The sequence below is a fragment of the Caloenas nicobarica genome, chromosome 3, assembly GCF_036013445.1.
Source record: "Caloenas nicobarica isolate bCalNic1 chromosome 3, bCalNic1.hap1, whole genome shotgun sequence".
In the NCBI taxonomy this organism is placed as follows: domain Eukaryota; kingdom Metazoa; phylum Chordata; class Aves; order Columbiformes; family Columbidae; genus Caloenas; species Caloenas nicobarica.
Window position 1 is genome coordinate 2425475 of NC_088247.1, and position 10064 is coordinate 2435538.

At 53.8% G+C, this 10064-nt stretch overlaps 1 protein-coding gene across 18 annotated transcripts in view; it reads left to right on the top strand.

Annotated features, from left to right (window-relative positions):
* Window positions 1-8696, top strand: part of EXTL3 (exostosin like glycosyltransferase 3) — a 152327-nt gene extending 143631 nt beyond the window's left edge. For all 18 annotated transcript variants that reach the window (XM_065630798.1, XM_065630790.1, XM_065630801.1 and 15 more), the window contains 4 exons: window positions 694-821; window positions 5534-5678; window positions 6211-6339; window positions 8147-8696. In XM_065630798.1, coding sequence (XP_065486870.1) covers window positions 694-821; window positions 5534-5678; window positions 6211-6339; window positions 8147-8356 — 612 coding nt within the window. In that variant the 3' untranslated portion in view covers window positions 8357-8696. The remainder of the gene's footprint in view (window positions 1-693; window positions 822-5533; window positions 5679-6210; window positions 6340-8146) is intronic.
* Window positions 8697-10064: the final 1368 nt, after the last annotated feature.

Genomic DNA, 10064 nt, shown 5'->3' on the forward strand with positions numbered 1-10064 from the left:
GTCGGCCAGAGAGGTGGTGGCTGAACCATCCCTGGAGACATCCCAGGCCAGGCTGGACGGGGCTCTGAGCAACCTGAGCTGGTGCAGATGTCCCTGCTCATGGCAGGGGGGGCACTGGGGGAGCTGGGAAGGGCCCTTCAACACAAACCATCCTGTGATTTGATGAAATTCAGTCTGATCTTACACATGTATGGCTGGGGATAAGGGACATTGCACAGTGTGGGGTTTGGAAGAGTTTTGAGAGAGGGAGGCATTGCAAATGAGTTGTGTCCAAGCCAGAAATTGTGGGCAGTTGCAGAAACAATTCAGTTCAGATCAGTGCTGGAGAAACGCTGCATGGGCCACTTCTTCAGCAGCCGTAGGACAGACCGGCCGCGGCTGCCGTGTCGCCCTCTCCTGGTTTGTTATTGCTGAACCATCCTCGGGCAGCGACCGCAAGCGCAGCCCTTACAGCTGGTACCGGGCATCGCTTGGGTTCGGCTTTGGCCGTCTGGCGAGACAGGCAGGAGGCAGCAGGGAGACGGGCTGGAAGCTGGAGTTGGTGCCAGGCTGATGCTTTTTGCTTAGGAAGTGTTTTCCCATCACAGGAGCTACGAAGCTGAGACAAAATGCTGGACCGTGCACAGCCCCAACCCCTAAATCTCTCCTCTGGGCATGTACAGCCACCATAACTATTGTGTGTTCACCTCTTAGGTTGTTCGCACAGAGAAAAACAGCCTGAACAACCGGTTCCTGCCGTGGGATGAGATCGAGACGGAAGCCATCCTGTCCATCGATGACGACGCTCACCTGCGCCACGACGAGATCATGTTTGGGTTCCGGTGAGTAGCCTCTGCGCACGTCGCCTTTGGACCTAACCTGAGGTTTTCTGCATCCAGGGTCTGTTCAGATGCAGCCCGGCTTCGTGGCTAAAGCTGGGGCCAGAACTAGGACCAGCACATCCCTTCCCGTGGTTTCCACTCAATTTCTTGGAGGAGGAATACGCGCTAATGAACTGTTTAATGACTGCAGGCGGGTGGGCTGGTTTCAGGTTGTCCTGGCAACACTGATTCTCACGCTTCTTAACCTTGACTCTTTGGCATTTGCTGTGCTGATCATGTTCTCTTAATGATTTTGGGGGGTGCGTGGCTTCCTAGGGTGGAAGGAAACTGGAAAACAAGTCCAAGAGGCTGTTGCGTTCCATCCTTCACGTGCCTGTGGCAAGGCTGGGACGTTTGCAGGACGCGATGCTCATGTGCTTGCTGCCGTCCTCTGCTCATTGTGACACCGGGATGTGACAGCTCTTCTGGTATTTTTCACTGCAGAGCACAGAATCATGGAATCGTTTTGGTTGGAAAAGACCAAAGATCATCGAGTCCAGCTGTTAATCTCACAGTGCCAAATGTTTTAGCAGAAACAAATCTGGTTTTGTAAACAAGCTCTCCTCATCTGGGATCCTTCACCCCTTCTCGGTACCTATTCCAGTCTGGGTTCACGTCATCTGAAGGTGGATATCAGGCAATGGGTGCAGCATCTCCCGTCAGTAATCTAAATATTTCATTATCTTTACTGGAAAAAGGCTGCAGTTGCTCTTTTCTAACGCCCTACAGAACAGCCCATATACAACATGCAGCTCAATACCTTATATTACATTTTTACATGTGTCAAACTGATGACTTCATCATCATCTTCTCTACCTGAACTAAGAATTTTCCATATTGTACCAAATCAGATGTTTTGCTGAAAGTCAAAACCCAAGATATTCATTAACTTTTCCTTTTTTCAAAAACATGTAAAAAAAAAATCATTATGATTTAGGCATAGTACATTTATGGAGCATTTTATTCTGTTTCATAGAATCATAGAACGTCCTCAGTTGGAAAGGACCCACAAGGATCATCAAGTCCAGCTCCTGTCCCTGCACAGGACAACCCCATGTGCATTCCTCGTATTTGTTTTCATTGCAAATGCAGACAGAGGTGAGCCAAGCAAATGCACAGCGGTGGTTTCACGTCTTGCCTCAGACCATTTCTTCTCAAGGCCTTCTGGGAGCTGACAAGGATACATCAAAATATCTAGACAATATTTGCGTGAAGTTGCATGTCGATCGATAGGATTATTTAAGATTTTTAAGACTTATGGAAAGGATAGAAAAGGCAGACGTTACACAGAAAAGACTGGTGCTGGTTGCTCCCATTCCCACCCCCTTTTTGCTCCAGCATCTGCATCTTCCCTTGACTTTGCCCTGGTGAAAACCTTCCTAATTTCAGGGCGAAGGAGGAGAGCGGTTCCGTGGGCTCCTGCTGCGGGAGGGTTTTGCAGGTGAAACCTCACCGACCGCCAAGGAAGTGCCGGGGAGCGAGGATGGAACGAGGAGCGAGGACGGAACGAGGGGTGAGGATGGCATGAGGAGTGAGGACGGAACGAGAAGCGAGGACGGAATGAGGAGCGAGGATGGGACAAGGGGCAAGGGCAGCATGAGAAGCGAGGACGGAACGAGGACAGCACGAGGGGTGAGGATGGCATGAGGGGTGAGGACGGCACGAGGGGCGAGGACGAAACAAGGAGTGAAGATGGCACGAGGGGCGAGGACGGAACAAGGGGTGAGGATGGCACAAGGAGCGAGGACAGCACGAGGAGCGAGGACGGGACGAGAAGCGAGGATGGGACGAGGAGCGAGGACAGAACAAGGATGGCATGAGGAGCGAGGACGGAACGAGGGGTGAGGACTGGACGAGGAGCAAGGACGGCATGAGGAGCGAGGACGGAACAAGGAACGAGGATGGCACAAGGAGTGAGGACGGCACAAGGAGTGAGCTCTGCAGCTCGTTTGGCCACAGCTCGTTAGCGGCTGGGAGGGGGGTGGTGATTGCTCATCCCGGAGCAGCTGGCGAGGGGGCGGGACACGGGGACCAGCTCCCACTGAAACGTGTTGGCTCATGTTTGGGAGGAAGATTAAAAGGCACAAAATGCCTGGAAGCCCAACAAGCTCTTTGAAAGATGAGAAACGAGGTGTTAAAGTGATTAAAGCAAAGGAGTGGGTGTCAGGGCTCCTGGCTTCCCTTCCGTGCCCCGTTTCAGGCTCTTTATCTGAACTTGGCCGTTTTCTCCCCCTCTTTGGTCTCCGTTTGCCACAGCACCTGGCTGAGGCTTTCCCGGTCAGCGATGGAGAGCATCAAACGAAAACTGGGAGTATTATTCTCACTCATACCCCTGCATGAAAATGCCTTGTTCACACAAAACCTCCCTGTGCTCAGCCGGGGACCAGACGGTGTCTGGGCGATGGACTGAACATGGGTGATGGATGAACTGGCCCATAACAACTGGGTTTTGTTGAAACTTTGCTTCAGGCTGTAATTCTTGGGGCCAAAAGCCTCTTTTTGCTCGGTTTTCTGCTCAAGAGCAAGCCGGAGGCGGGTGCCCAGAGCAAACCTTTCTGGAGAGCACACCCAGAATGATTCTCCGCAAAGATCCTTATTTTTGAGGCTGAGCTGGGAAGGAAAAAGTGTCACGTTCGCAGGAAAGCGAGACGTGGGAAAAGTGGAAGGGAATGAGTAGTTTCAACTCTGACTTTTCAAAACCATCACGCTGGATTGACAGAAACTGCAGCAAACAGGCACTCGCGGGGAGGATGGTACCTGGGAAGCTGTTGGGGTGTTAATTACTTGGTTTTCATTACCAGGTTATGGCAGAGTTTCATTAATTTGAGTAGGGCACATAACAATAAACACATTTTTGCCCCTGACTGTGTCAGTAACTGCTAGGAAAGCTCAGGGCTCGCAGAAGCTCCGTCTCCTCGACAGCCGGCCATCGCCCTGCAGCCATCGCTTCTGTGACTCCACGGGAAGGGGAACGTGCATCCCCAAGGAAAAAACCTGAAAAGGCCACTTTCTGCCTTGATTTTGCACCTGTGAAGAAGGAAAAACTCTTCTGTGTCCAACAGGCACCCACTTGGGACTTGTTTATTGTGGCCCCAAGTCACCGAGTTTGGAGACGCAGCTCAGGCACGACCCGTTGGGGAGGTGGCATCGGAGGATCCGCAGGAATCCCGCACCCCTGCCAGTGGGTTTATTTCCCAAGCAAGGCATTAGGCGCTGACATTTTTCTTAATTATTCCTGCCAGCGCTGCAGCTGTCCTGTGGGATTCCTCTTGAGGAGATCAAGCTTCACAGCAGAATATTAAGCGAGCCCACGCGCTCACATGTGAACCTCATGATTTAATTCCCTGCGGCTCGATTGCAAACCTGTGTTAGGGTGAAGTGTTTTTTTCCATATGGACAGAGCCCGGGAAGCCGCTGGATGCCGGTTTGGCGTGGAAAACTGACAGTTTGGCACTCCAGATCTTCCGTTTGGAGACACCAGGGTCTTCAGCGTCTCAGCAGCTTTCCTAAAGGGAGTTTGATGTTATCTCAACTTTACAAAGGAGGAAACAGCTTCTGGGACATGCAAAGTCCCAGGGGTTTGGGGAAGAAGCCAGGACATGCTGGGTTAACCCCACGCCAAGTCTTGGCTGCTTTTGACTTTTTGTGGAGGAAAATGAGACAGAAGCAGCATTGGGGAACGTGTCGTGGATGCCCCTGCATGGGCTGTGGGGAGCTGGTGGCAAACGGAAGAGTTGCCCAACCCTTATGAGTTAGAAAATCCGTAATTTATGAGTTAGGAGTGCTTCCTCTGTGAATAAACAACTCGAAGGTGCCTCTGTGCTGAACAACATTGGTCAGTGCTCGTGGCCCAGGCTTGGAAGAGCTGACCAGGGGATGCTTTAGTTCACACCTACCAGCTTCTAACCTGTAACACAAGAAGGTCAACAAATTCTGCCTGTCCGTTAAAGCCACGATTTCTGCGTTCAGTCCTTCCCTGCACTACAACAGGAAAAAAATCAGAGTTATCTCAGGGAGGGACCTTGTTCACGGGTCACTGGGGCAGCCGCGACGGCCGGTCGGTCCCTCCTACTGACAGCAGAGCTTTGGTTGAATCCCAGAATCACAGACCCCCAGCCTGGTTGGGGTTGAAGGGACCTCTGGAGATCCCCCAGTCCAACCCACCTGCTCACGCAGGGTCACCAGAGCAGATCACACAGGTCGGTCCAGGGGGTTTGAATGTCTCAGAGAAGGAGACTCCACAGCCGCTCTGGGCAGCCTGGGCCAGGCTCTGGCACCTCCCAGCAAAGAAGTTTCTCCTCATGTTCAGATGGACCCTCCTGTGTTTCAGTCTGTGCCCGTTGCCCCTCACCCTGTGGAGCTGAGCGAGCTTGAGCTCAATAGCTTACATGAAAAGTCATCTTTAGCATGTAGGAATTGTCTGAATTTTTATTCTAAAAAAATTATTTTTACTTTAAAGCAAGGTAATTGCACATTTTAACAACATTTATCCTTTTTTCCTAGACTCCAAGGTATTTTGGCCATTCCTTGGACAAGCAGTTGCCCAACCTTTTCATGTGTAGGCATCCTCATCACTTGCAGCCCCACCTTGGAAGCCGCTCCATCGGTGTCGAGAGCAAATCCTGTGCGTCGTGGTTGGGTTTGTGTCTCACCGAAAGCTTTTGTGTTCGCAGTGTCTGGAGGGAGGCGAGAGACCGAATCGTCGGCTTCCCGGGGCGCTACCACGCCTGGGACATCCCCCACCAGTCCTGGCTCTACAACTCCAACTACTCCTGCGAGCTCTCGATGGTGCTCACTGGTGCTGCCTTCTTCCACAAGGTGAGACGTTGTGGCCGCAACGCCCTGAGCTTTCCCTTCCTTCTCAGAGTGACCGGAGTCTGCACATTTGTGGGGTTGTAGTTTTTTCTTTAAAAGAGCAAATTTTGGAGCTCACCATTCCTTTTCCTATGCTGCGTCTTTTCTGTAGCATCTTTAGCCCTACAAAGTGTTGCGAGCGGTAATTTGCGGGGAATTGGCCGGGGGGTGTGAGAGGCACTGGTTTGTGTTGGAAGGGAACAGAGCAGAAAGTGGCTCCGTCACATTGTGCCTCTGTCCATGCGAGATACAGCAGTGAGTAAAGAAACCTCGAGAAAAGGAGGGGATGTCTTTTTGTCCTGAGCCGTCGTGTCACGATTTCTGAGGTTACAGGAGCCTCAGGACTCTATCAGCGTTGGCTTTGGGGTAGATTTGCTGCTGCGGATACAACAGATCTGGGTGCAGGATTGACTGTAACGGGGGGTCTCTCCGCTGCATCCTTGAGCTCTCTGCTTGGGACACCTTGAGCAACGTTGCGCTTTTATATCCTTCCCAGTACTACGCCTACCTGTACTCCTACGTGATGCCACAAGCCATCCGGGACATGGTGGATGAATACATCAACTGTGAGGACATCGCCATGAACTTCCTGGTCTCTCACCTGACGAGAAAACCTCCCATAAAGGTAAAGTGCCGGGTGGGAGTTTGTTCTGGGCTCTGCGTTTCTGGACAAGCGGTGGGTTGTGCAGTGTCTTTGAAAGGCAAGTGGTGTTAGGAGGCTGATCTGCTCCGGGGGAAGTAAAATCACAGAAATACAGAATCATTTTGGTTGGAATAGACTCTGAAGATCATGGAGTCCAACTGTTCCCCCAGCCCTGGCACTGCCCCATGTCCCTGGGAACCTCATCTCCGTCTGTCCAACCCCTCCAGGGATGGTGACTCCAGCACTGCCCTGGGCAGCCTGTTCCAATGCCCCACAGCCCTTTGGGGAAGAAATTGTTCCCCAGATCCAACCTCAACCTCCCCTGGCGCAACTTGAGGCCGTTTCCTCTGGTCCTGGCGCTTGCTCCTGGGGAGCAGAGCCTGACCCCCCCTGGCTCCAAGCTCCTTTCAGGCAGGTCAGAGATCAGAAGGTCTCCCCTCAGCTCCTGTTCTCCAGCTGAACCCCCAGCTCCCTCAGCCGCTCCCATCACCCTTGTGCTCCAGCCCCTTCCCCAGCTCCGTTCCCTTCTCTCAACTCGCTCCAGCACCTCAAGGCCTTTCTTGGCCTGAGGGACACACTATCCTTACCAAAATCTGTCAGCATGTCCGCTCTCTGGCCTCGAGAAGGTGTCGTGCGTGTTCAAGAACGTGTGAAAACTCGGTGCAACCCTCAGAACCAGCCAAATCCCACCACAGCAAGCAGATAAATTGGGGTTTGACTTACACTGCTGCTCAGACCAGAGGGTTTCCTGGGTCAGCAGAGGTCCTTCTAAGCACCTGATCACAAAAAGGCAAATTTTCTTCTTTCCATAACACACAGCACAAGCAGGAATGATTTCCTTGCAGGTTTTGTGTAGCTTTCCAGAGCCATCCAGGCCCCTCTGTGTGCTGGGGGCTGTTGGTCCGAACACGGTGGTGCCGCTGAAACTCCCCTGCTCCGTGATAACAAATCAGTGTCACCGTTTTGAGCGTGAATTTCGTTGCAGATCATTCTGCTCTTTATCGCTGCTGCCAAACTGCTCTTTACAGCCCTGCGTATGTCTCCCCATGGCAGGCCAGCTGCTGTGGAGATGGGTCTCAGCCATAAATATGATGAGTGGGTTTTTCTGTGTGATGTTCTTCCCATCTGGAGCTACTACGAAGTGGAGGTTGTAGAGTTTGGTGCAGTTGAGGGTGGAATCAGGCAAAAAACAAAGGGCGCTGCAATGGGAGGCCCGATTCCACACAGAAAAGGCCGTTCCATAGTTCAAGGGGCCAATAAGAAAGATGGGGACAGACTTTTTAGCGGGACCTGTTGTAATAGGACAAGAGGTGATGGTTTTAAACTAAAGGAGGGAGATTCAGGCCAGACATGAGGAAGAAATTGTTTGTGCTGAGGGTGGTGAGAGCCTGGCCCAGGTTGGCCAGAGAGGTGGTGGCTGAAGCATCCCTGGAGACATCCCAGGCCAGGCTGGACGGGGCTCTGAGCAACCTGAGCTGGTGCAGATGTCCCTGCTCATGGCAGAGGTGGCACCGGGGGACCTGGGAACGTCCCTTCAACCCAAACCATCCTGTGATTCTGTCTGTAGCTGGTGAAAGGAAAGGATTTCCTTTCTCAAAGTCTTGTTTTTTCCCTCAGACAGCTTCTCAAACCTTAAACCAGAAAAAAATAACTAAGAATACGTAGATCATCGTGTCCCCTTTAGCCTTTGCTGTGACAAAGCTAGTGTGGACCTTGTCCTTCTTTGCTGGGCCACCAGCTGTCCAGGAGAGCCGTGTGACAGTGACCCTCCGTGTCCCTCTCTTGCCAGGTCACCTCCCGCTGGACTTTCCGCTGCCCCGGGTGCCCCCAGGCGCTTTCGCACGACGACTCTCACTTCCACGAGCGGCACAAGTGCATCAACTTCTTCGTCAAGGTGTACGGGTACATGCCCCTGCTGTACACCCAGTTCCGCGTGGACTCGGTCCTCTTCAAGACCCGCCTGCCCCACGACAAGACAAAATGCTTCAAATTCATCTAGAAGCGCGAGGCAGCCGGGCCCCCTGGGCTCTCCCGACTTCATCCGAAGGCGGGCGAGGGCGGAGGTGGGTTTTTGGCAGGGCCGAGAGTGCGAAACACCTTGTGCTGCAGACTCCGGCCTCCCCCACAGAGCAAAAGGGACGCCCTGGATTGGGACGGCACGTTTCCCCCGCTCTCCCTGCAGCGACGTGGATCAGGATCTCACGGCTCCTGTGAAGATGCTCCCTGGGATCGTACACTGAGGAATGGCACGTTGGCTGGCGGCTCTGCGCCTCTGCTAGCCAAGGGCAACCATTCTTTTTAATTATAATTATTGTTATTTAAAATGAAAGTGGTTTAGATTTGCCGCGTGAGGCTTTTTTTTTTTTTTTCCTTTTTTTCCCCTCTACCCACCCGCTTTTCCCCTCTGGTTCTATCCGCGCACTCGGGGGGACCGTAGCGAGGCCGGGTCGGAGCTGTTCGGCACAGCGAGGTTATTCCCAGCTCCGGTCACCACTGAGGTCCCCGTCCTTCCTCCCACACACCAGGGCCTGGCTCACCTTGCCCTGTGGCTACTACTGAGGACTTCCAGGTGTCATCTGGTGACGAGCTCTTTGTTCTGCTCCTTCACTCGAAGCAGGATGAGCAGGGAAGGATTTGACCTTGGAGGGTCCTTCCCCAGCTCCCAGCACCGCTCAGGGTGCTGTGCCGCAGCCCTGGCGAGTTTGGCCGCTTCCGCCTCGTTCTCTGTGGCCTTTTCCACCCCACACGGCCCACGGCAGGCGCTGCTGAACCTCTGAAGACGGGGAGCGTGTTGGGGGCTTGGGAATGACCCATCGCAGCACAGACGGGGCTGGCGGTGCCTTGGCCCGCGGTTTTCTACAGCCAAAGGCGGCTGTGGAGCCTCCGGCTCTGGCCTGGCCTTTTCACAAAGCGCTTTGGGGCTTTTCCTCCTCGTTCACCAGCCCCGGAGACCTGCTCCAGCAGCACCCGGACATGGGCTATGGGAGCCTTTGCTGATAAAATAAACCAGTTTGCCAAGAGCACCCGAGCGTGGCCACGGTTGCTGAGAGCGACTCTGCGCGGGGCCCTCTCTGGAGGTGGGAGTCGGGGTGTCGGGGCTTCTCTGGAGGTCACTTGGCATTTTGCAGGTGGAGGAAGGAGAAGACATCGACCCTCAATCTGAAGCGAAGCGCCAGCCCGGCCTGTGTGTCCCTTGTCCCCCCCATGTCGGGTTTGCCCCCGGGCCTCAGCGTCGCTGCCTTAAAGCCCCGTCCCCTCCGCTCCCGTGTCCCGGCTTTGGGCTGAGGGTAAATCCCACCAAGAAATGCTGCTGGGATCGTGACACGGGGCTGTTTTCGGAGCTGGTTTCTCTCCCACCAAAGCGAAACACCGTTGTGTCCGTGTGATCACCCAACCTCTGTGCTCAACTCTGCTCCATTCTGCTTTGATCCCATCCCGTAGCAGGAGAGAAGGACACAGGGCGCTCTCTCCGTGTCCTGCTGTCCCCCAGATGTTCAAGGGCAGCCTGGAGAAGCTCTCGCTGGGTAGACGAGAAGGTGAAGCTTGTGTGATTCACCTCCACGCACCCGGTTTTCCTGGCCCGGCTCCCACAGCAGCAGGTTGCAGCTCAGCACCCCGGCGCAGCAGCCGATGTCACCACCTGGTTGTGTCACCGCCATGTCCCAAGAGGAGCCGGGACGGGCCGTCAGCAGCTCCAGGGTCAGCCC